Here is a 27,091-nt window from a genome sequence, read left to right on the forward strand (position 1 = left end):
TATGGCGAAATAAACAAAGACATGTTTTTTCACTATATTTGCATATAGATGCGCACGCGAAATTTCAACTTTGACGACAGTGCATTGCTTTGTTATTTGTCAAAATCGATCAGAAATCAATGGATATTGTTACTCAAAGTATCAGGAATCCAGATCAGTCAAAAAATGTGCATTTTCATGTTACTGACGCGCTGTGCGCGCGAAAATGCGCGGACGGACGCGCACGCGCAAAATTGTTTGAAACGCTTAAGATTGTCTGAAACTTCGAGATTTCCCATTGGAAAGTTGTTTTGAGCCTTTTAAATGTTTGACGCGCGCTTACGCGTCCTAGATGACGTCCTAGGTAATTAGCATCAGAGAAAGAAAGATAGAGCGTGACCTGAACTTTATGTCCACAAAAACTGATACAGAAAGGACCTTTAGTTATGAAGTTATGATCGATCATGTAACATGGTCCGAAAATCACAAAATGGCGCCTAGATGACGTCATAGATACGTTACTGTCATGAAAACCTTATTGTGGCTAGATATTGTCATGAGACATGTTGACTGAAAATGTCATGTTACTCCGTAATGTCATTCTTGAGATATTGACGACACAAAATAGGCCAGAAAGAAAGAAGAATAAGAAAAAAGACAGATTTTGACAATCACAATAGGTGATACGCTGATAGCGTATCACCTAATAAAGAGAGATTTTGACAATCACAATAGGTGATACGCTGATAGCGTATCACCTAAATATATCAAAGATGTCAACGATAGTGCGTCAAGACTGGTCTGTCCCGATAGTGTATAACTTGTTTGTAATTACGGACAATGGACGAGTACGAGTGCATAATATTTCAAGTAAATCATCTTTTAGACCAAGGTAAACAAGTAAAACATAAGTATTTATAAGTGACTCTTCTTTTGTCAATATCCAGTTATTTGCTTCAATGTAAGGTCCCTAAGTTTAACGGTCACGCACACAGACATACACATACACATACACAATAGATACACTAGATATGCGTACATGTTTCAAGTCGGATTCAAGACTACTGTAGTCACACGTCCCACTTTCGTATACATTGGTCAATTGTATACATTATGCTGTTCTTACATTTACGTGGTCATGATTTTTTATTTTAATCACATAATTCTTTTGAGATTTACTGGACGTTTTGTTTATTTGTTGTTGAAGTGCTTATTCTTGTTTCATTTCCAATACAGATTCAATATCTGAACATAACTTGGAAAGATCTGTATGCAGATCTTCACAATGTAACTTCGACTGGAGGAAACTTTGCCCGATGGATATGTACCATGCCACGCCTTTCGCACTTTAAGATAGATGGCGTCGTGTACTTGAACGAAGAATTCTTCTCAACAGTCGCTGCCTTCGCGTCATCATGTCAGGTATGTGCATCAGACCTTACGTTATTAAAATTTGTCAAGAATATTCTTGAGTGTTCGTATCATTTCATCGTTGATGATTGAGTCTTCTGGCCACCTGTAAAAAGACTTGTTAATGTAAGATACAAGTAATGAGTTTTCACCTTTGACGCAAAATTGTCCTTCTTTGTAGTTATTCTTTTGAACATTGTCTTCTGTATGTAAGCATTTTCAATTGTCTGTTGTATCGCTTGCTTTCAGCAACATTAAGTCTTTCAATGCATGAAGCACAGCATCAGCAGAAACACTTTTTGTTGTAATAAAGAAATGAATCCAAATATGATTATGCGGGCATATAGAAGGAAAAATTTTTCAACCTAATGGATCTGACACACTTTTAGAATAATTCTGATAATACAATAGCATTATTACAGCCATGAAATAATCGATTTGTGCTGCATTAAACGCACAAACATCTGTTGCTTGCATTATTGTGCATAAGTTTGATTTAAAGCTAGAGAGATTTATTCTAATCTACATCAGGATCTGCGATACGTTGTCTCCTGTGTATTTCATAAAGAATTCATTCAGTCGGCAATACGTTGATTTCTATACTTTCCCATTAATCATCTTAAATTGGAAGTTAATAATTGAAAGTCACACGCTCACCTCCTGAATAAAACTTTGCATGTATTTCATTTTTTTTTTTAAATAATAGCCTGAATCGAACGATAGGATTTCCTCACACCGGTTCACATAAGAGGGCACTATTCGAAAGTACCGAATAGCTGCGAAAAGTATATAGCAAAGTGGGAATCGAGCTTGTTCGATTTTCTTGCAGCGTATACCGTCCCTCGTTTATGAAATAATGACAATTTTGGTCTGGATTTGCCCTTTAGCAAAAATAAGCATGCAGACTGACATTCTGATGCAGTTTAGAAATTGTTAATAAGATTTGCCGGGATGTAGGAGGAAGAAATCCTCACTGCATGAGATGGTGAGTTGAAGGTGCGGGTGATGGTGTATTCGGTGCTCGAATAGCGAATAGCGAATACTTCTATGTGAACGCAGCCTAAACATACAAAGTTCTGCATTTTGGATTTGAATGATTTTATGTGTAAAGCAATGCGTCACTTTTCCACACCATGTATAGTAATGAGGTACATGATGAAGCATGCTCCTGCACCTGCTTATTTCTTGGGTCTTTCTTCTGCTTGCTCGCTTTTCTTCATTATTTTCTTTTATTTCTTTTCTCTCTCTCTTTCATTGAAACCAGTCGTAATTTGTACAAACGCAACAGGTGATTTGCTTTGTCAGAAAGTGTTACTTTCACTCCCAGTACACCGTATCTGATTTGCATGGCATTATTGTTGTTAGAATGTGTTAATTCGACTTGGAAGCACGTCATATATTCGACAGATGATCTACAGCTCTATTATTTTGATGGGTCAATAACACTTAAAGGACCTTATTTTCGTGTTTGCCCAGCAATGTGTCATGCATAATAACCCAAATACCTCTGTTTGTTCATTTCGTTGCCTTTTAATCAAGACGACATTCACAATGTAGCGTGCTATGTTCGTGCTTTCTTTCTCTCGTTCACCCTCTCTTCCTTTTCATTAAGAAATAGCTGACAATCTGAATGGTTCTCTCGCACCTTGTTATGACCATGATCTTCGTGACGATTACTTGTGACATGAGATAGGGTTTTTTTTTTCTCTGTTCATCCTCTGAAAAGGTGGCGTGACATCGCCTGTCAGTTCAGTGAATTGCGAATGTAGTGTAACGATGTCACGTATATCGTAATACGAATCTCGGAGATTGGAAGTAGCAGTGTTGCGTATTGTAATCCCGAGTTCAATTGGAAAGGTGTCATGTCTTTATACCGGGTGTTACTTATTTTCTCTCTTTACTCTTAACAAATTGACTTTGAATTGCATTGACTTAATGCTTTTGTTTAAGATGCAATGGCACGCCACGAATTCGGTTTTACTTTCATTTTCCTTTCGAAATTAGGGTAACCAAACTGCAAGCCTTGTTTCATTTAAGATGAGGTGCTTCCAGATTCTATTATATTATAATATAATGGATGTTTGACTGCTACCTTGTTGCTTTTTCGAGGATTGGTTTAATTCGTCCCTTCTCCTTTGTTAGGAGAATTCTTGTTTCAACTCTGAGTTGGCGAATAATTTGATTTTTATTGAATTTATAGTTTGGGTTCGGCAAACCTTGATGGGGTGGGAAGGGCTCTCTTTTTTGCATGTTGTTCACTACTCATGAATATGAGCTATGAATTATGTGTAACAAGCTGTATTTTTTTCTTGTCTTTGTGTTGTCCTTGTTTATCGTCGGTACTCTGCTCTCTTGTAACCCTTGCACCTTGTCTTCTCCTGCTTCTCTCTCCCCCTTCTACTATTCCATTCTTTTTGCAGCGTTGCTCGCATTCTTCCGTTATCCCTTTTCTTCTGTTCCTTGGGTCATTGCCTTACTGTGCACTCGAACACACTCTGCATGGTTCTCGCTGAGACTCGAGTTCGGTCTTGCCACTCATCCTTTATATTTTAGATGATGCGAATTGAAAACTTCGCTTTCAGTTCACTAAATAACGACGACTTGAAATGTTTCATCAAGATCCAGTATCATACACAGTTAATGACTCCCAAAATGATGAGTATCCTGCTGTTTATGATTTCGATTTGAACATAAGGAGTTTGAACAAGAATTTTGATAAATTCTGCTGTTTTTTGGATATTACTCATGACATATCTTTTTCTATAATAGGTCTTACTGAAACATGGATTACTCAGGATTCTGCTTCCGCATATTCTCTTCCAGGCTATGATTTTATAGAGAATAGTAGACGCGATAGAATTGGCGGAGGTGTTGGTTTATACGTTAAACAAAACCTTAATTGATTACGTTATACAAAAAGATTTAATTTGTATGAACGGAATCGTTGAATCATTATGTGTTGAAATTAAGGTCGCCCATGCCAAAAATATACTTGTATTTATAATGTATAGACCTCCTAATTCTAACACTCAAGATTTTTTGGATTATTTGCAATTTCTATTCCATAATCCAATATTTCATAATAAAGACTGTTATATTATGGGAGATTTCAATATAGATTTATCTAAGTTTCAAACAATGAATACTGCTCAATCTTTTCTTGATATTATGATGTCCACATCTTTTTTACCCCTTATAACCAAACCAACTCGAGTAACCAATCACTCGGCAACTCTTATTGATAATATATTTTGTAATATTAACCCCTTACCGGTCTCCGGTATCATCCTTTCAGATTTATCAGATCATTACCCTATTTTCACTCACATTCCCCTTCAGAAAAAAATCACCATAAACGATCCGGTGTCAACTTTCCGGAAGGTGACACCTGGAAATATAGAGAGGTTGCAAAATGACCTCGGTAATGTGGATTGGTCTTTTGTATAATACCGAAAATACAAATGAGGCTTATGACTTGTTTATGAGTACTTTAATTTCGGTTATGGATAAGCATGTTCCTGTTGTTAAAAAGAAATCCAGAAATTATAAAAGATCCCCTAGACTTCCATGGGTATCTAAGTCCTTCCTGCGATCAATCAATCGAAAGAATAATTTGTATTATGCCGACAAAATTAAACGTACCCAGCAATCTCATGATAAATACACTTCATATAAAAACGTCCTCACTCAAATATTACGTTATGAGAAACGGAAATATTTCACTACTCAAATAAGTTTGTTTAAACATGATGTTCAAAATACTTGGAAAGTTATCAATATGGCTATCAACAAAAATAAGGATAAACCCCGTATTACATCAATCAAACATGGTGATGTATTTGTTGATGATGTTTCCTCAATAGTTGATATTTTCAACCAGTATTTTTCACAAATAGGAAGTAATCTTGCCCAAAATATCCCACATAGTCATCTGAATTTTCAAGATTATTTAGAAGTCCCCAATCCAAGCTCATTGTTTTTCGTGCCTTTGCATAGAAATGAATTATTAGATATAGTTCAGAATCTGAAAAATAAAAAAAGCTCTGGATATGACGGCATTGATAATGTCCTTTTGAAAAGTATTATTGATTATATTGTTGATCCACTTGTATATGTATTTAATCTGTCTATAAGTAATGGCGTTGTCCCTGAGGCTATGAAAGTCTCCAAAGTAATTCCCGTCCATAAAAAAGGGGAAAGGGAAAATGTCTCCAATTATAGACCAATACCCTGCTAACCTCTGTTTCGAAAATATTAGAAAAGGTTGTTTACACCAGGCTTTTGAAGTTCTTAGACACCCTCGAAATTATTTCTGATTATCAATTTGGATTTCGGCAAAAGCATTGCACATCTCATGCAATCCTTACCTTCCTTGATAGGGTTTCAAAAGCAATAGACACATTTCATCATACTATTGGAGTCTTCCTGGACCTCTCCAAGGCCTTTGACACCATAGACCACAGCATACTACTTCACAAATTATCACAGAGGAAAGGCCTTGGAGTGGTTCAGGAGTTACCTTACTAATTGAAAATAGTTTGTATTTATCAACGGACATGCATCGACTACACAAAATGTTAACTGTGGTGTTCCTCAAGGAAGCTTACTCTAGAGGTCCCCTTTTATTTATTCTCTATGTGAATGATCTGTCAAATTCTTCAAACATCCTCTCTTTCTTATTATTTGCGGATGATACCAATGTGTTTTTATCTGATTCTGATTCTGATCGATTAATTGATAATTTAAATAGTGAATTAATGAAGTTATTTCAGTGGATAAGAGCGAACAAATTATCAATAAATTTGCAAAAAAATAAATGCATGTTGTTCAGTAATTCGCTGGAAAATTTACCGAGAAATATTTTCCTGGAAGACACGGTCATAGAAGAAGTTTCCTCCATCAAATTCTTAGGTTTGATCCTGGACAATAAACTTACCTGGGGTTCGCATATTGATACTGTATGTCGTGTTATTTCAAGGAATATAGGTGTTATAAACAAAGTTAAATTTTATCTTCCCAAAAATGTACTTTTTATGTTGTATTCTACTTTGATACTACCTTACTTAAATTATGGGATACTCGCATGGGGAAACACCTTTTCTACTTATACAGAAAGAATATTATTATTACAGAAAAAAGCTCTTCGTATCATTTCTCACGAATCGTGGAGAAGTCATACTAATAATTTATTCCACGAAAATAATATTTTGAAAATTCATGATCTTTATCGTTTGCAATTAGGACAATTCATGTATAAACTCACCAACCATTCTCTCCCCCTTGTGTTTGATTCCATGTTTTTAAAGAATGAAACTGTTCATGCATATCCAACCCGTCAATCCCATGAATATCATTTGCCTTTGACTATAGAACGGTTTTTGCAAAATCTTTATTTTCCTTTTCTGGACCAAAATTCTGGAATTCTCTGGATAATAATATAAAAGAAGCTTTAAGTTTTCATACATTTTCTTTAAAGTTAAAGAATTATCTAAAAACTTCGTACGCAGCATAATTCATTTTTCTTTTTTTACTTTTGATTTTCAAAGTTGTTGTTGCTTCGTTATTCTCACTACTCTTTCTTCATCAGCGAGCCCGTGCTTCTGTGCCTCCAGTGCCCTGGATATGACCCACCATTTTCCTCTCCTCTCCCCTCCTCCCCCCCCCCATCCACCTCGGACTTACTACCTTCTTCACTACTATATCTTTCTATCCTCCTCAATTTTTCCCTTACAAGAGAGCCGCCATGTGTTTGTTAATGTGCGTCCGTAAGTGTGCGTGTATCTGTGTATTACTCTTGTCTGTTTTTAATGCCTCCGCCACGAAGTGGTGCCAGAGGCATTATGTTTTCGGGTTGTCCGTCCGTCCGTCCGTCCGTAATGAATTTTGTGGACAAGGTAACTATCAAAACCTGTTGAGGTATCCTAATGAAACTTGGCATGTATGTGTATAGGGGCTAAAGTTGTGCCTATCAACTTTTGGGTGCACATGCTCAAGGTCAAAGGTCAAAAGGTCAAGGTCAAATACATAAAATTTCACTATTTCCACCATATCTATTGAATGCCTGAAGATATTTTCTTGAAACTTAGTGTATACATGTATTACCCAATTAAGACTCTCTGGTGAAAGTTTGGGTCATGAAGTCAAAGGTCAAAGGTCAAAAGGTCAGGGTCAAATACATAAAATTTCATTATTTCCACCATATCTATTGAATGCCTGAAGATATTTTCTTGAAACTTAGTGTATACATGTATTACCCAATTAAGATTCTCTGGTGAAAGTTTGGGTCATGAGGTCAAAGGTCAAAGGTCAAAAGGTCAAGTAAAAATATTAAAACTTCTTTTTTTTCTCCATACCTTGGAAAATTGTTCAAGGTATCTTCATGGAACATAGTATATACATATACTGACTGGAAGTGATTATCTAGAGAATGTAGGGTTCATGGGGTCAAAGGTCAGGGGTCAAAGGTCAAGTGCAACACTTCAAAATTTTACTATTTCCCTCCTATCATGCAATGCCAGCAGGGTTATTTTTTTTTTTACACTTGGTGTATGCATACATGTGTAACCTAATAGAAATTCTCTGGAAAGTTTTTTTCTTCTTCTTTTTTTTTGCCTCAAAGGTCAAAAGGTCAAAGATCAAGTGAAACTGCTGAACTAACTTTTTACTCCATATCTCGGAAGTGGCTCAAGTTATATCTTGAAACTTAGTACATATTATGCATGTTCTACCTGAAAGTGATTATCTTATGAATTTTAGGGTCAAGGGCCAGATGAAAATGGTAACAATTTACTATTCAATTCAGAAATTGCACTTTTTCTCCACACCTGTACCTTGAAAATTACTCAATGCCTAAATGTATGAATGGGTCAAAGTCGAGTTAAAGTCCTTAAATACCTAGATACATGCTCTCCTATTCATCCAATTAAACCTAGGTCAAGGAAGGTGAACATTCAACACATTTGTGACAAACTTGTCATTTCAATATTTTGCCAATTTTGTGAAAATGTAATCACACATTGTCCACATGTACTATCTAGACCTATTGGGAAAATCATGCATTATGGCGGAGGCATACCAGTCGCCAAAGCGACATTTCTAGTTTGTTTTTGTTTTTGTTTTTGTTTTGTTTTGTTTTTTGCTACCGCTTAGGGAAATTTGTTGTTGTTGTTGTTTTTTTGCATTTTTTTTCTTTATGAGGGGACTGCATTCTACAAGCTCTGCTTTTTAGCAGTCCCCTCCATTTCCAGCAATATCGTTTATGCATTTACCACAGTGACGTAACAGATATTTGTATCTCTGTTGATAATTTACCTGTTTTTCTTACAATGTTATTCTGTTCATCGCATTGTGGTACTGATTTCATGACGTCTGTATATATGAGTGTTTCTTTGTATTTCTTATTTGTTTGTTGGAAGTGAAATAAAATCAACTTGAACTTGAAATCTACATCAGGATCTGCGACATGTTGTCTCCTGTGTATTTCATAAAGAATTCATTCAGTCGGTTACACGTTGATTTCTATTCTTTCCCGTTAATCATCTTAAATTGGAGGTTGATAATTGAAAGTCACACGCTCACCTCCTGAATAAAATGTTGCATGTATTTCATTTTTTTTTTGATAACAAGATGTGAAATATATCAAAGATGTCAACGATAGTGCGTCAAGACTTGACTGTAGTGTATAACTTGTTTGTAATTACGGACTATGAACGAGTACGAGTGGATAATATTTCAAGTAAATTATCTATTAGACCAAGGTAAACAAGTAAAACATGAGGAATTTACAAGTGAGTCTTCTTTTGTCAATATCCACTTATTTGCTTTAATGTAAAGTCCCTAAGTTTAAAGGTCACGCACACACACACACACATACACATACACAATAGATACACTAAATGTGCGTACATGTTTCAAGTCGGATTCAAGACTACTGTAGTCACACGTACCACTTTCGTATACATTGGTCAATTATACACATGCCGTTCTTACATTTACGTGGTCATGATTTTTTATTTTAATCACATAATTCCTTTGAGATTTACTGGACGTTTTGTTTATTTGTTGTTGAAGTGCTTATTCTTGTTCCATTTCCAATACAGATTCAAGGTCTATGCATAACTTGGTACTTTATGTCTGCAAATGGTCACAATGTGACTTCGATTAGAGGAAACTTTGCCCGATGGATATGTACCATGCCACGCCTTTCGCACTTCAAAGTAAATGGCGTCATGTACTTGGACGAAGATTTCTTCTCAACAGCCGCTGCCTTAGCGTCATCATGTCAGGTATGTGCATCAAACCTTATGTTATTCAAATTTGTCAAGAATATTCTTGAGTGTTCGTATCATTTCATCGTTGATAATTGAGTCTTCTGGCCACCTGTAAAAAGACCTGTGAATGAAAGATACAAGTAATGAGTTCTCACTTTTGACGCAAAATTTTCTTTCTTCGTACAACGTACTGTAGTTATTCTTTTGCACATTACCTTCTGTATGTAAGCATTTCCAATCTATTGTCCATTTGTGCTGTATTAAATACACAAACGTCTGTTGCTTACATTATTGTGCATGAGTTTGATTTAAAGCTCGAGACAAATGTAACAGTAACGATTTATTCTAATCTACATCAGGATCTGCGACATGTCTCCTGTGTATTTCACAAAATATTCATTCAGTCGGTTACACGTTGATTTCTATTCTTTCCCGTTAATCATCTTCAATTGGAGGTTGATAATTGAAAGTCACACTCACCTCCTGAATAAAACGCTGCGTATATTTCATTCTTTTTGAAGAACAAGATGTGAAATTTATCAAATATGTCAACGATAGTGCATCAAGACTCGACTGTAGTGTATAACTTGTTTGTAATTACGGACTATGAACGAGTACCAGAGGATTATATTTCAAATTTAATTATCTATTAGTCCAAGGTAAACAAGTAAAACATGAGGAATTCTTAAGTGAGTCTTCTTTTTGTCTTGCCCACCGGAGGTGAAGGCGAGACTAAGGGATCCAAATGGCGTCCGTCCGTCGTCCATCCGTCGTCCGTCCGTCGTCCGTCACAAATGTTAAAGTTTACCTGCAAGACTCTCTTATGATGCATAACTTGGCAACTGTTACAGCCATGGCAGCCACACTTGGGTGATAGAAGCACTAGGGGTATCTTCATGTTATGGTGTTGTCGCAGGTCATGTGATGATGTCAAAGGTCATTTGAGGTCATAAATTAAAGAGTACATGTATGTGCAAGACTCTCTTTTCTATGTTAAAGTTTACCTGCAAGACTCTTTTTTGACAAATAACTTTACATAAGTTGCTTGGATTACAACCTAACTTGGGTCATAGATGCACTGGGGGTACCTTCATGTTATGGTGCCATTGGAGGTCACAGGATAAGGTCAAATGTCATTTGAGGTCATACGTTAAAGTTTACTTGCAAGACTCTCTTATCACACGTAACTCGACACATGTTGCTACAATGGCAATCAAACTTGGGTGATGGATGCACTGGGGGTACCTTCATGTTATGGTGCCGTAAGAGGTCACATGATAAGGTCAAAGGTCATTTGAGGTCATACGTTAAAGTTTACTTGCAAGACTCTCTTATCACACGTAACTCGACACATGTTGCTACAGTGGCAATCAAACTTGGGTGATGGATGCACTGGGGGTACCTTCATGTTATGGTGCCGTAAGAGGTCACATGATAAGGTCAAAGGTCATTTGAGGTCATACGTTAAAGTTTACTTGCAAGACTCTCTTATCACACGTAACTCAGCACATGTTGCTACAATGGCAATCAAACTTGGGTGATGGTAGATGTCTCTTGGGAAGTTGAAGATAACCACAAGGTCAAAGGTTACAGACGGGGGTCAACGAACTTTTAGGGCCCAATGTTAAGTTTTTAGGGCGCATTTCGTTTATGGCTCATAACTTTTGATCCCTTTGTCCGTTTGTGACCAAACTTGGATGGAAGATGTCCCTTGGGGAGGTGAAGGTCTTCACAAGGTCAAAGGTCACAGACAGGGGTCAACAAACTTTTAGGGCCCAATGTTATATTTTTAGAGAGCGTTTTGATTGTGGCTCATAACTTTTGATCCCTATGTCCGTTTGTGACCAAACTTGGACGGTAGATGTCCCTTGGGAAGTTAAAGGTCATCACAAGGTCAAAGGTCACAGAAAGGGGTCAACAAATTTTTATGGCTCAATGTTAAGTTTTTATGGCGCGTTTCGATTATGGCTCATTACTTTTGATCCCTTTTTCCGTTTGTGACCAAACTTGGATGGTAAATGTCCCATAGGGTGTTGAAGGTCACCACAAGGTCAAAGGTCCTAAGCAGGTCAATTAACTTCTGGGAGTTATAAAAAATATTAATTCCTTGTACGCGAATGGGCGAGACACAATTTGGCGATTGCCTTGTGTCAATATCCAGTTATTTGCTTAAATGTAAGGTACCTAAGTTTAACTGTCACGCACACACATACACATACACATAAACAATAGATACACTAAATGTGCGTACATGTTTCAAGTCGGATTCAAGACTACTGTAGTCACACGTCCCACTTTCGTATACATTGGTCAATTATACACATTATGCTGTTCTTACATTTACGTGGTCATGAATTTTTATTTTAATCACATAATTCTTCTGAGATTTACTGGACGTTTTGTTTATTTGTTGTTGAAGTGCTTATTCTTGTTTCATTTCCAATACAGATTCAAGATCTGGACATGGATTGGTACTCTTTGTCTGCAGATGGTCACAATGTGACTTCGATTGGAGGAAACTTTGCCCGATGGATATGTACCATGCCACGTCTTTTGCACTTTAAGATAGAGGGCGTCGTGTACTTGAACGAAGAATTCCTCTCAACAGCCGCTGCCTTAGCGTCATCATGTCAGGTATGTGCATCAAACCTTACGTTATTCAAATTTGTCGAGAATATTCTTGAGTGTTCGTATCATTTCATTGTTGATAATTGAGTCTTCTGGCCACCTGTAAAAAGACTTGTGAATGAAAGATACAAGTAATGAGTTCTCACTTTTGACGAAAAATTTTCTTTCTTCGTACAACGTACTGTAGTTATTCTTTTGCACATTGCCTTCTGTGTGTAAGCATTTCAAATTGTGTGCATCGCTAGCTTGATAATCCATTTGTGCTGTATTAATACGCAAACGTCTGTTGCTTGCATTATTGTGCATGAGTTCGATTTAAAGCTCGAGAGAGCTGTAACATGACAATTTATTCTAATCTACATCAGGATCTGCGATATGTTGTCTCCTGTGTATTTCGCAAAGTATTCATTCAGTCGGTTGCACATTGATTTCTATTCTTTCCCGTGGATCATCTTAATTTGGAGCTTGGTAATTGACAGTCACACCTACCTCCTGAATAAAGCGTTGCATGTATTTCATTTTTTTTTAAATAAAAAGATGTGAAATATATCAAATATATCTACGAAGGTGGGTGAAGACTGGTATGTAGTGTATAACTTGTTTGTAATTACGGACTATGAACGAGTACGAGTGGATAATACTTCAAGTTTATTTATCTATTAGTCCAAGGTCCACGTAAAACATGAGGAATTTATAAGTGAGTCTTCTTTTGTCAATATCCAGTTATTTGCTGTAATGTAAGGTACCTAAGTTTAGTGGTCACGCACACACACACATACGCAATACATACACTAAATGTGCGTACATGTTTCAAGTCGGATTCAAGACTACTGTAGTCACACGTGCCATTTTCGTATACATTGGTCCAGTGGCGTACCGTTGGTCAAGACATTGGGGGCACCTCATGGCAGCAACATCAGAATTGCATGGGGGAGGGGGAGCACCTGGCGCAACTGCTGGCAATTGCTGGCAGTAACATCAGGAGAATGGCATAAGGATTAAATGCGAGCGAGCGAAGCGAGCGAGCTTGAAAATTTTGACATTTTACAGTCCCCAAACTGCCGTTTGTATTTTTGCTGTGGAAATTAAGGGGAGGGGGCACACCGGGCGCAACTGCTGGCAATTATTGACAGCAACATCTGGAGAATGGCATAGCGATTAATGCAAGCGAGCGAAGCGAGCGAGCTTGCAAATTTTGACATTTTACAGTCCCCAAACTGCCGTTTGTAGCTATATATTTTCGCTTTGGAAATTAAGGGGAGGGGGCGCACCGGGCACAACTGCTGGCAATTATTGACAGCAACATCAGGAGAATGGCATAACGATTAATGCGAGCAAGCGAAGCGAGTGAGCTTGAAAATGTTGACATTTTACAGTCCCCAAACTGCCGTTTGTAGCTATACAACTGTATATTTTCGCTTTGGAAATTAAGGGGAGGGAGCGCACCGGGCGCAAGTGCTGGCAATTATTGACAGCAACATCAGGAGAACGGCATAACGATATATAGCGAGCAAGCGAGCTTGAAAATTTTGACATTTTACAGTCCCAAAACTGCCGTTTGTAGCTATATTTTTTCGCTTTGGAAATTAAGGGGAGGGGGCGCACCGGGCGCAATTGCTGGCAATTAATGACAGCAACATCAGGAGAATGGCATGACGATTAATGCGAGCGAACGAAGCGAGTGAGCTTGAAGATTTTGACATTTTACAGTCCCAAAACTGCCGTTTGTAGCTATATTTTTTCGCTTTGGAAATTAAGGGGAGGGGGCGCACCGGGCGCAACTGCTGGCAGTTACTGACAGCAACATCAGGAGAATGGCATAACGATTAAATTGCGAGCGAGCTGGAAAATTTTGACATTTTACAGTCCCAAAACTGCCGTTTGTAGCTGTATTTTTTCGCTTTGGAAATTAAGGGGAGGGAGAGCACTGGGCGCAACTGCTGGCTGGCAGTAACATCAGGAGAATGGCATAATGATTACATGACGCAAATCTCTCGTTTGAAGAGGCTACACCCCGTAAATAATGCCAGTGTATATCTTGGCAATCAATGACTTAAAAACCAAAGATATAAAACACCTGTTTCTTGACCCTGGCCTAATCTAAGCATCAGTCATCGCCACTGCGCCACGGGGGGGGGGGGGGGCACCGCGAGAGGAGGAGATTGTTTTGGTTTTGGCATGGGCTATGTAGCTCCATGGTGCGTGTGTGTGTACGTGTGTGTGTATGTGTGTGTGTGTGTGTGTGAGTGTAGACATTCAGCGTATGCAGACAGAGCATGCCTGTACTGCAGCCCACCTCCCCAGCTCGATCCACGGCTTGTACTTTATCCCCAACAGTGAGCAGCACTGGCAAACTGGCAATGCACTCCTTCTTATTCCTGTATTTTCGTTATTTACGGGTCAAGTTTTTTCGTTCGAAATGTAAAATGGATGACCATAGAATTTCTCAATAGAATATAAAATTGAAAACTTTAGAAAGGATAGAGAAAATTGAGTTCACTTTGAATGGTGTGCCACAGGCAGATATCCTTATCATGCTCTTACGTAATACGACAGCTGCTGGAGTCATCAAACCCTGGCTTGGCCTCCAGGTTTGTCACGCCTGAGCAGAAAGTTTATTTGCAATGGACAAATACTTCGACTCCCAACTCCCAAACGAAAAATCTTTAACGAGGTATAGCACCCCACTTTCTTCGTGGAAGTTGTGGTCTCGCCTCAAACGAGGGATTGACGGCATGAAATGCTAGCGAGCGAAGCGAGCGAGCTTGAAAATTTTGACATTTTACAGTCGCAAAACTGCCGTTTGTAGCTATATTTTTCGCTTTGGAAATTCAGGGGGGGGGGGCGCACCGGACGCAACTGCTGGCAATTACTGGCAGTAACATCAGGAGAATGGCATATAATGGTTAAATGCGAGCGAGCGAAGCGAGCGAGCTTGAAAATGTTGACATTTTACAGTAAAAAAACTGTCGTTTGTAGCTACATAATTATATATATATATTTTTCGCTTTGGAGGGAGGGGGCGCCCGGTGCGCCCCCTGGATCCGCCACTGGTAGTCAAGGGTGTCGGTTTATGTTCATGATTGGGGGAGGTATGACCAGCGAGGGGGTGTCAAAGTGACCAAGCGGGAGAGCATCCCCTAATTGTTTGTGGTTGTGAGTGTGTTTGTTTCATATAGATGGAAAAGTGAGGAAATAGCCAAGGTCAAGTCTTATTATTGGCAATGCAAGGCATTTTAATATAGACTAGTATATAAAGCAACACTGCAAAATCAATGATCTAGCTTTGATAGCAAATGTGTACAACCTACATCACATTGCGCAACATTGCAGCGACTCCTTTTGCCGTTCCGATGTTCTGAGTACAGTGCGCACATCCTGCTTATTATTCAAAATGCCAACCAGGAATCAAGCTGAATCACAATCTTTTGTCGTCTCCGGACTTTTTGAACAATGTTTCACTATACAGCTGTATACCTCTGACTTTAGTTCTATGGTTAAAGGAAATCTTAGAAAAGTATCTTTTTTCTTGATCAGGGCAATTCCACGATAACACCGTGACACTTTTGAGTATAATTTCACTCATCAAATGTAAATAATAATCAAAATGTAACACTTGAGAAAATTTTTTTATTGTGTATCTATGCATATTGTCATAAGCAATTTTGAAAACAAAAGAAAGGAAGAAAAACTGCTGTGGTAAATGAGTTATGCAAGATTAATTACCACTGTAACACCGTGACGCAAAATGGACATGGATTTTTGTGCACTTTGTTTACTGACAAAACTCTGTGAAGTTAATGAACATTTTGATAAGTGGATGTGTTCATTGGATGCACTAGAGACTCAATGACAATAATGAAGTAAAATTTGATTAAAGAATCAATTGACAGGAAAACTATGACATAGATTTTATATAAGTGCACCGTAACACCGTGACTGTAACACCGTGACCTCTGAAATGTGTGTAGAAAACCTATGGAGAATCCTGTTGTCTTACTTTCAGCTCATAGTGTTTCTCCATTAGGTAGAATGAAATGATGATTCATGATGAATGTTTGACATCACAGTTTAACACTTTCAGATAAAACAGAAAATTATTGAAATCATAACAGATTAACAAAAACAACAAAGTAACGAAAAACTTTGCACTGTAACGCCGTGACATGTCATATACGTTTGTATACGTTACAGTCAGGAACACTGCTCTTTCAGTGAAATATACTTTATGTTTTGAGACATAATTCACTCTATCATCATTGAAAGCTTGTTAGATATTTCTGAGTGAACTTTTAGGGTTTACAACTACTCTTTGAAAGTCCAATTTGTATACTTAAAGATGACATACCAATTTGAAACTTTGATTTTAATACCTTTGGTCACAAAGCCAGGTGAACCTACTTAGCAATTTCAGTAGCAATAAAAAGAATCATTCAAGCAATTTGTGTGGTACAAAATGTACCATAATTATTCTTCTTTTTCAAAAATTTTTCAAAAATGCAAATTCTCATTCTTACACATAAATCCTAGTGAGTGTGGCTCTTTTAATGGTGAAACTTGTAAGATTGTGCACAGCACCATGCACAGGAAAGTAGTATTCTAGTGAGATTAACTTTTGGTGGACACATCGATCTAGCTTCAGTATGTCCTTTAAGTAATTCTTTAGGATACCAGGGAAGCTGCTGCAAGATTTCAGACTGTTTATCATGTTAGGAACACATCTGAGTCTACAAAATAAGAGTCAAACCATGTGATAAAATGGTCAATTATGATAAAGAATATTACACTCTAAAAACACAAATGTTGAATTAGCATTTAAAGGGGCCGAGGAGTGACAACATTTTCAAAGTGTTGGTTTTCCTGCTAGATTCAACATTTAAAATGTTATCTTAAAAGTTGGATGCAACACTTCAAAAAATGCTGTCACTCCTCGGCCCTTTTAAATGTTGATTCAACATTTGCGTTTTTAGAGTGTAAACAAAGGGTATTAACTCAACTGAAACTGTTGTCTTTACCGTAATTAAAAGTTCAAAACCTTCAGACATGTTTGCTCTGGATAGTTATGAATCTGGTAGGTGGCACACTGTGAGTGGACTGCTTCCATTTTAACCCACCATGTGCTCTGAGTGTTGATTGGCATATATCAAACCCCACTGCATTGTAAACACAGTTCTCGATTTTTGGCACAGAAAGGGTTAAAATTGCATGATGCTGGCAACAAGTACAAGTGATAATCTTTGTGGATATAGCTTGACCCATCTGTTATGAACAATCCTTGAAAAACCTCTATCTTTTGAGTAAATGTGACAGAGAAATCAGATGGTCACTTCAACAGTTAATTATCATGTGTAATCCGGTATGTGTCCTGTGTTATTGCAATGCAAGTCACGGTGTTAAAGTCACGGTGTTACAGTTACTGTAACACCGTGACACATTTTAATCAGCTTTGATTAATAAACAAAATGAGTTACCATCACTTTAGTACTTGTATATGGTAGCTATATGTGGTCATGATTTGGGCTATCAAAATAAACCCTTTTGTGTCTGTAATTTTCAAACAATACTAAAAACATCAGTTTTTACTGTAACACCGTGACATTATTGATGATCGTATTTGCGATGTTCGCTGAAGCTTAACACATAGAAAATCTTGCACTTTGATGATTTGGTAATGACGTTCCACCCTTAAACTCTGAAAACAAAGGTAAAGTTTTTACCTCCTTTTTCATTTTCTCATGCTACATTCATTTAACTTCATTATATTTTTCAGATAATTATGTCAAATTTAATTATGCTGATTTTGTGCACATATTTAGCAAAGTTAATGATGTAATTTTTTAACAAGATGGTCAAATATGAAAAATTCAGTCCTTAAGCTTTCATTTGATACCAAAATGAATGAGATTTGACCATTTTGAAAATTTGATGGTCATGTCCACTTTATCGTGGAATTGCCCCCCACCCTTTCATGTCGATTTCAAACGCAGTTTACTAACCCTTTAATTACCATTTTGTATAGGTTTTTTTTTTTCTTTCTTTTTTTGCCAGCGGATTGGGGGGGGGGGGGGGGCACCCCCCCCCCCCCCATGTCCCCCCCCATGCCCCCCCCCCCTCCCCCTGTAGTTACGCCACTGCATTGGTCAATAATATACACATGCTGTTCTTACATTTATATGGTCATGATTTCTCATTTTAATCACATAATTCTTTTGAGATTTACTGGACGTTTTGTTTATTTGTTGTTGAAGTGCTTATTCTTGTTTCATTTCCAATACAGATTCGAGGTCTATACGTAAAGTGGTTCTCTATATCTGCAGATGGTCACAATGTGACTTCGATTGAAGGAAACTTTGCCCGATGGATATGTACCATGCCACGCCTTTCGCACTTCAAAGTAAAGGGTGTCGACGTGTACTTGAACGAAGAATTCTTCTCAACAGCCGCTGCCTTAGCGTCATCATGTCAGGTATGTGCATCAAACCTTACGTTATTCAAATTTGTCGAGAATATTCTTGAGTGTTCGTATCATTTCATCGTTGATAATTGAGTCTTCTGGCCACCTGTAAAAAGACCTGTGAATGAAAGATACAAATAATCTTTTGACGCAAAATTTTCTTTCTTCGTACAACGTATACTGTAGTTATTCTTTTGCACATTGCCTTCTGTGTGTAAGCATTTCCCATTGTCTGCATCGCTAGCTTAATAATCCATTTGTGGTTCGTATCATTTCATCGTTGATAATTGAGTCTTCTGGCCACCTGTAAAAAGACCTGTGAATGAAAGATACAAGTAATCTTTTGACGCAAAATTTTCTTTCTTCGTACAACGTATATTGTAGTTATTCTTTTGCACATTGCCTTCTGTGTGTAAGCATTTCCCATTGTCTGCATCGCTAGCTTAATAATCCATTTGTGCTGTGTTAAATACACAAACGTCTGTTGCTTGCATTATTGTGCATGAGTTCGATTTAAAGTTTGAGAGAGATGTAACAGTAACGATTTATTCTAATCTACATCAGGATCTGCGATATGTTTGTCTCCTGTGTAATTTACAAAGTATTCATTCAGTCGGTTAGACGTTGATTTTTATTCTTTCCCGTGAATCATCTTAAATTGGAGGTTGATAAATGAAAGGCACACTTACTTCCTGAATAAAGCGTTGCATGTATTTTTATTTCTTTTTAAATAACAAGATGTGAAATAATGTCAACGATAGTGCGTCAAGACTCGACTGTAGTGTATAACTTGTTTGTAATTACGGACTATAAACGAGTACGAGTGGATAATATTTCAAGTTTAACAAGAAAAAGTAGAAATTACGCGGTGCGTAAATATGTCCCCGCCGGAAGTAGCATTTTGTAGCAAAATGTGCAATAGGTAAAAAATCAAGGTCAAAGGTCAAAGAAGTCAAAATTCTGTGTACAAGTTTTGAAACCCTCACCTAGTGCCATCACATAAAGCAAACGGAATCGAAATCGGGTTAGAAATGGCGAAGGAGTAGCATTTTGTAGCCAATGTACAATACAGGTCAAAAATCAAGGTCAAAGGTCGAAGAAGGCAAAGGTCAAAGAAGTCAAAATTCTGTGTAGAAGTTTTGAAGCCCTCACCTAGTGCCATCGCATAAAGCAAACAGAATCGAAATCGGGTTAGAAATGGCGAAAGAGTAGCATTTTGTTGCAAAATGTACAATATAGGTCAAAAATCAAGGTCAAAGGTCAAAATTCTGTGTAGAAGATTTGAAGCCCTCACCTAGTGCCATCACATAAAGCAAACGGAATCAAAATCGGGTTAGAAATGGCGAAGGAGTAGCATTTTGTAGCAAAATGTACAATATAGGTCAAGGTCAAAGGTCACAACTGAAATTCTGTGTAGAAGTTTCAAAGCTCCCATGTAGTGCTATCATATCAAGCAAACATAATCAAAATTGGCTCATAAATGACAGAGAAGTAGCAAATTTAACATTTTGATCACACACGGACGGACGCACGGACGGACGGACGCACGGACGGACGCAAAGACACACACACACACGTACGGAGCCCGTTTCATAGTCCCCTGCTCGAACTCGTTCGGCGGGGACAATTATCTATTAGTCCAAGGTAAACAAGTAAAATATGAGGAATTTATAAGTGAGTCTTCTTTTGTCCATATCCAGTTATTTGCTTTAATGTAAGGTCCCTAAGTTTAATGGTCACACACACCCACACGCACACACACACACACACACACACTCACACACACACCTGCACACACACTATCCTAAAAATGTGCGTGCATGTTTTAAGTCGGATTCAAAACTACTGTAGTCACACGTCCCACTTTCGTATACATTGGTCAATTATACACATTATGCTGTTCGTACATTTACGTGATCATGATTCTTTATTTTAATTACATAATTCTTTTGAGATTTACTGGACGTTTTGTTTATTTGTTGTTGAAGTGCTTATTCTTGTTTCATTTCCAATACAGATTCAAGATCTGGACATAACTTGGTACCCTCCGTCTCCAGATCATCACAATCTATCTTCAATTGGAGGAAACTTTGCCCGATGGATATGTACCATGCCACGCCTTTCGCACTTCAAAGTAAAGGTTGTCGACGTGTACTTGAACGAAGAATTCTTCTCAACAGCCGCTGCCTTAGCGTCATCATGTCAGGTATGTGCATCAAACCTTACGTTATTCAAATTTGTCGAGAATATTCTTGAGTTTTCGTATCATTTCATCGTTGATAATTGAGTCTTCTGGCCACCTATAAAAAGACCTGTGAATGAAAGATACAAGTAATGAGTTCTCACTTTTGACGCAAAATTTTCTTTCTTCGTACAATGTAGTTATTCTTTTGCACATTGCCTTCTGTATGTAAGCATTTCCAATTGTCTGTATCGCTTGCTTTCAGCAACATTAAACCCTTCAATGCATGAAGCACAGCATCAGCAGAAACACTTTTCTTGTAATAAAGAAATGCCTCCAAATATGATTATGCAGGAATATAGAAGGAGAAATTTCTCAACCTGCCGGATGGGCTTGTGCCGAAAGGGTGGGTTGGGTGTTGACGCGTCGCGTTAATGGGAACACCACCCTTCGTCCAAAGCCCCCCCCCCCCCCCCGGTTTTGCCGAAAGGGTGCGTGGGGAGCGTTGGGTCGTGTTGCGTCGACTGGAACCCCACCCTTCGTCCAAAGCCCCCCCCCCCCCGGTTTTGTTGAAAGGGTGCGTTGGTACCTTTTCTCATGTAATATTAAAAGACGAGTTTTGAATTAAACCTTCAAACAACCATTTCAAAGAGGCTATCGTCCGGATCGGTTTACACTCTATTACCACTTGGTCTACAGCCAGTTGGTCTAATAGACTGTCTAATATCAGTTGGTCTAATAACCAGTTGGTCTAGTTATCCCTTCGTCTAATTACTGTTTGGTCTAATTGTTATTTGGTTTAATTACTATTTGGTCTATAGTCAATTCGTCTAATAATAGCCATTTGGTCTATTTTTGGTCTAACACCAATTTATATCATCAAATACAGATTTGGTCTATTATGAGTTGGTCTAATTCCATTTCGTCTAATCATCAAATGGTCTAAAATAAAACCAAATTTGTCCAATATAAATTTGGTGTACACATCATTAATTTTGGTTCATTGCCCAGTTGGTCTAGCCTCTGTCTATCATCTAGTCTACACCCATTTAGTCTAATAACCATTGATCTTATTGTCATTTGGTCTAATAGCCAGCCTCCTCGTATAATCAGGTACCATTTGGTCCAATCATTGTTTCGTCTATTTGACCAACTGGGCTTTTTTTTTTTTTTTTTTTTTGGGGGGGGGGGCCTTTTTCTACGACTACGGACTACCCTCTGACCCTGCATTGAGGGAGAAAACAGATGTTCATACACATGAAATAAGATTAGGGTAAAGTTTAGGGTCCCTCGCCCCTCCCCCATGGTGCCAGGCCAGTACCCCCAGCAGCTGGACTATATAGATAAGCCACTGATTATCCACATGATCCATGCCCCAGGCCTCGAATTGACCGACGGCCACCGACGGCCATGGCCGTCGGTGCCCCTCTTGTTGGCCGCGTCGCAATGCCTGTTGTTTTTTTTATCAAAGTTACGGCCAAAAAAAAAATGTGCCCTTTTTCTTGGGGCCGTGGTGCCCTTTAAGAATGAAAGTTATTATTTATGACGTATGATATGCCCTTTCTCAAAGTCTCTTTAATAAGCTTGAACCACTTTCCTGATCTCAAATATCATACCTTCAGTTCACTCGCGTCCCGATATATCTGATTCAAACTCAAGTATCTTTCCGAGGTACGAGACGACGTGTACGTACATGTACGCCCGACCGGCTTTTACCGTCCCGACTGCCTCCGCAGCGCAGCTAGCGGCCGCGAGTATGTACTAGCTACTAGGCAGCGCATATTCAGATAGAGTAGTAAAGAGTGATTGATCACCAAGTTCACCAAGAAAAAAGAAAAATCCCACGATGCCAAGGTTAGTCCGGCAGCCATGGGGGGTAAGGTTGCATTGAAATGTTATAGTTTTTTTATACCCCCGCCAAACGAAGTTTGAAGGGGGTATATAGGAATCAGCGGACGGTCGGGCGGTCGGTCGGGCGGTCGGTCTGTTGCAAATCTTGCGTCGCGAACTACTTCCTCAGTTTTCAACCGATTCCCATAAAACTTGGCACAGATCTGTGCCTTGGGTTGTAGATGTACAAGACGTATTTTTTGACAGTACCCAAAAGTACGTTGCCATGATAACGGCATATTATGGGCAAAAATGGGTACAAATCTTGCGTCGCGAACTCCTCCCACAGTTTTTGATCAATTTTTATGAAATTAGGGACAGATGTTCATCTGAATATGTTAATGTGCAAGACACATATTTCCGCAGTGGCAAAAAGTGCGTTGCCATGGTAACGGCATGTTATTGGTAAAATATAGGGCAAAATGCTTCATAGCAAAACAGCTTCATCAGTGTTCTTCCAATTCTCATGGAATTCATATTGAATGTTTGTCTTAGGATATAGGTCAGCATGACACATTTCTTGACAGTGACAAAAAGTATGTTGCCATGGTAACAGCTCACATATTATGAGCCAAAATGATGGAAAATTTTGTGTTGCAAACTACTTCCTCAGTTTTTGCCCAATTTCCATGAAACTTGGTACAGATGTGTGCCTTTGGTTGTAGATGTGCGAGACGCATTTTTTGACAGTACCCGAAAGTACGTTGCCATGGTAACGGCATATTAATGGCAGAAGATCAAGGAAAGATCTTGCGGATTTAACTACTTCCTCAGTTTTTTGACCAAAGCTTATGAAATGTTGTTTTGACCAAAGCTTATGAAATGTTGTTTGGCGGGGGTATAACCAGTCGCTGTAGCGACATTTTTTAATTGATATTGACTGTTAAGACCTTCTCTTTTAACAATCCACATGCTGGAGCTCTGTCAGCATTGAGCAATTTGAGATATACGCGGAAATCCAAAATGGCCGCCGGCGGCCATCTTGAAAATGCTATTTACTTTCTTTTAACCCCCTAGTACATCCAAAATGGGCATTGAATGTTTTGATGTCTTGAAATAAAATGGCGGCCATTTTTCAAGATGGCCGCCATATAAACTTACATAAAGGTCAAAGGTCAAAATTCTGTGTAGAAGATTTGGAGCCCTCACCTAGTGCCATCACATAAAGCAAACGGAATCAAAATTGGGTTAGAAATGGCGAAGGAGTAGCATTTTGTAGCAAAATGTACAATAAAGGTCAAAGGTCAAGGTCAAAGGTCACAACTGAAATTCTGTGTAGAAGTTTCAAAGCTCCCATGTAGTGCTATCATATAAAGCAAACATAATCAAATTGGCTCATAAATGACAGAGAAGTAGCAAATTTAACATTTTGATCACACACGGACGGACGCACGGACGGACGGACGCACGGACGGACGCAAAGACACACACACGTACGGAGCCCGTTTCATAGTCCCCTGCTCGAACTCGTTCGGCGGGGACAATTATCTATTAGTCCAAGGTAAACAAGTAAAACATGAGGAATTTATGAGTGAGTCTTCTTTTGTCCATATCCAGTTATTTGCTTTAATGTAAGGTCCCTAAGTTTAATGGTCACACACACCCACACGCACACCCGCACACACACACACACACACTCACACACACACCTGCACACACACTACCCTAAAAATGTGCGTGCATGTTTCAAGTCGGATTCAAAACTACTGTAGTCACACGTCCCACTTTCGTATACATTGGTCAATTATACACATTATGCTGTTCTTACATTTACGTGATCATGATTCTTTATTTTAATCACATAATTCTTTTGAGATTTACTGGACGTTTTGTTTATTTGTTGTTGAAGTGCTTATTCTTGTTTCATTTCCAATACAGATTCAAGATCTGGACATGGATTGGTACTCTTTGTCTGCAGATGGTCACAATGTGACTTCGATTGGAGGAAACTTTGCCCGATGGATATGTACCATGCCACGCCTTTCGCACTTCAAAGTAAAGGGTGTCGACGTGTACTTGAACGAAGAATTCTTCTCAACAGCCGCTGCCTTAGCGTCATCATGTCAGGTATGTGCATCAAACCTTACGTTATTCAAATTTGTCGAGAATATTCTTGAGTTTTCGTATCATTTCATCGTTGATAATTGAGTCTTCTGGCCACCTATAAAAAGACCTGTGAATGAAAGATACAAGTAATGAGTTCTCACTTTTGACGCAAAATTTTCTTTCTTCGTACAATGTAGTTATTCTTTTGCACATTGCCTTCTGTATGTAAGCATTTCCAATTGTCTGTATCGCTTGCTTTCAGCAACATTAAACCCTTCAATGCATGAAGCACAGCATCAGCAGAAACACTTTTCTTGTAATAAAGAAATGCCTCCAAATATGATTATGCAGGAATATAGAAGGAGAAATTTCTCAACCTGCCGGATGGGCTTGTGCCGAAAGGGTGGGTTGGGTGTTGACGCGTCGCGTTAATGGGAACACCACCCTTCGTCCAAAGCCCCCCCCCCCCCCGGTTTTGCCGAAAGGGTGCGTGGGGAGCGTTGGGTCGTGTTGCGTCGACTGGAACCCCACCCTTCGTTCAAAGCCCCCCCCCCCCCCCCCCCGGTTTTGCTGAAAGGGTGCGTTGGTACCTTTTCTCATGTAATATTAAAAGACGAGTTTTGAATTAAACCTTCAAACAACCATTTCAAAGAGGCTATCGTCCGGATCGGTTTACACTCTATTACCACTTGGTCTACAGCCAGTTGGTCTAATAGACTGTTCAATATCAGTTGGTCTAATAACCAGTTGGTCTAGTTATCCCTTCGTCCAATTACTGTTTGGTCTAATTGTTATTTGGTTTAATTACTATTTGGTCTATAGTCAATTCGTCTAATAATAGCCATTTGGTCTATTTTTGGTCTAACACCAATTTATGTCATCAAATACAGATTTGGTCTATTATGAGTTGGTCTAATTCCATTTCGTCTAATCATCAAATGGTCTAAAATATAACCAAATTTGTCCAATATAAATTTGGTGTACACATCATTAATTTTGGTTCATTGCCCAGTTGGTCTAGCCTCTGTCTATCATCTAGTCTACACCCATTTAGTCTAATAACCATTGATCTTATTGTCATTTGGTCTAATAGCCAGCCTCCTCGTATAATCAGGTACCATTTGGTCCAATCATTGTTTCGTCTATTTGACCAACTGGGCTTTTTTTTTTTCTTTTTTTTTTTTGGGGGGGGGGCCTTTTTCTACGACTACGGACTACCCTCTGACCCTGCATTGAGGGAGAAAACAGATGTTCATACACATGAAATAAGATTAGGGTAAAGTTTAGGGTCCCTCGCCCCTCCCCCATGGTGCCAGGCCAGTACCCCCAGCAGCTGGACTATATAGATAAGCCACTGATTATCCACATGATCCATGCCCCAGGCCTCGAATTAACCGACGGCCACCGACGGCCATGGCCGTCGGTGCCCCTCTTGTTGGCCGCGTCGCAATGCCTGTTGTTTTTTTATCAAAGTTACAGCCAAAAAAAAATGTGCCCTTTTTCTTGGGGCCGTGGTGCCCTTTAAGAATGAAAGTTATTATTTATGACGTATGATATGCCCTTTCTCAAAGTCTCTTTAATAAGCTTGAACCACTTTCCTGATCTCAAATATCATACCTTCAGTTCACTCGCGTCCCGATATATCTGATTCAAACTCAAGTATCTTTCCGAGGTACGAGACGACGTGTACGTACATGTACGCCCGACCGGCTTTTACCGTCCCGACTGCCTCCGCAGCGCAGCTAGCGGCCGCGAGTATGTACTAGCTACTAGGCAGCGCATATTCAGATAGAGTAGTAAAGAGTGATTGATCACCAAGTTCACTGCTTCATCAGTGTTCTTCCAATTCTCATGGAATTCATATTGAATGTTTGTCTTAGGATATAGGTCAGCATGACACATTTCTTGACAGTGACAAAAAGTATGTTGCCATGGTAACAGCTCACATATTATGAGCCAAAATGATGGAAAATTTTGTGTTGCAAACTACTTCCTCAGTTTTTGCCCAATTTCCATGAAACTTGGTACAGATGTGTGCCTTTGGTTGTAGATGTGCGAGACGCATTTTTTGACAGTACCCGAAAGTACGTTGCTATGGTAACGGCATATTAATGGCAGAAGATCAAGGAAAGATCTTGCGGATTTAACTACTTCCTCAGTTTTTTGACCAAAGCTTATGAAATGTTGTTTTGACCAAAGCTTATGAAATGTTGTTTGGCGGGGGTATAACCA

General features: G+C 38.7%; 1 protein-coding gene across 1 annotated transcript in view; it reads left to right on the forward strand.

The window, feature by feature from the left end:
- The first annotated feature begins 1,308 nt into the window (after positions 1-1,308).
- Positions 1,309-27,091, forward strand: part of LOC140245014 (uncharacterized) — a 218,922-nt gene continuing 193,139 nt past the window's right edge. The window contains exons 1-5 of the mRNA XM_072324607.1: positions 1,309-1,401; positions 9,489-9,674; positions 12,108-12,293; positions 20,759-20,947; positions 24,692-24,880. Of these exons, the coding sequence (XP_072180708.1) occupies positions 1,309-1,401; positions 9,489-9,674; positions 12,108-12,293; positions 20,759-20,947; positions 24,692-24,880 (843 nt within the window). The remainder of the gene's footprint in view (positions 1,402-9,488; positions 9,675-12,107; positions 12,294-20,758; positions 20,948-24,691; positions 24,881-27,091) is intronic.

Source organism: Diadema setosum, chromosome 2, assembly GCF_964275005.1.
Source record: "Diadema setosum chromosome 2, eeDiaSeto1, whole genome shotgun sequence".
Taxonomy (NCBI): domain Eukaryota; kingdom Metazoa; phylum Echinodermata; class Echinoidea; order Diadematoida; family Diadematidae; genus Diadema; species Diadema setosum.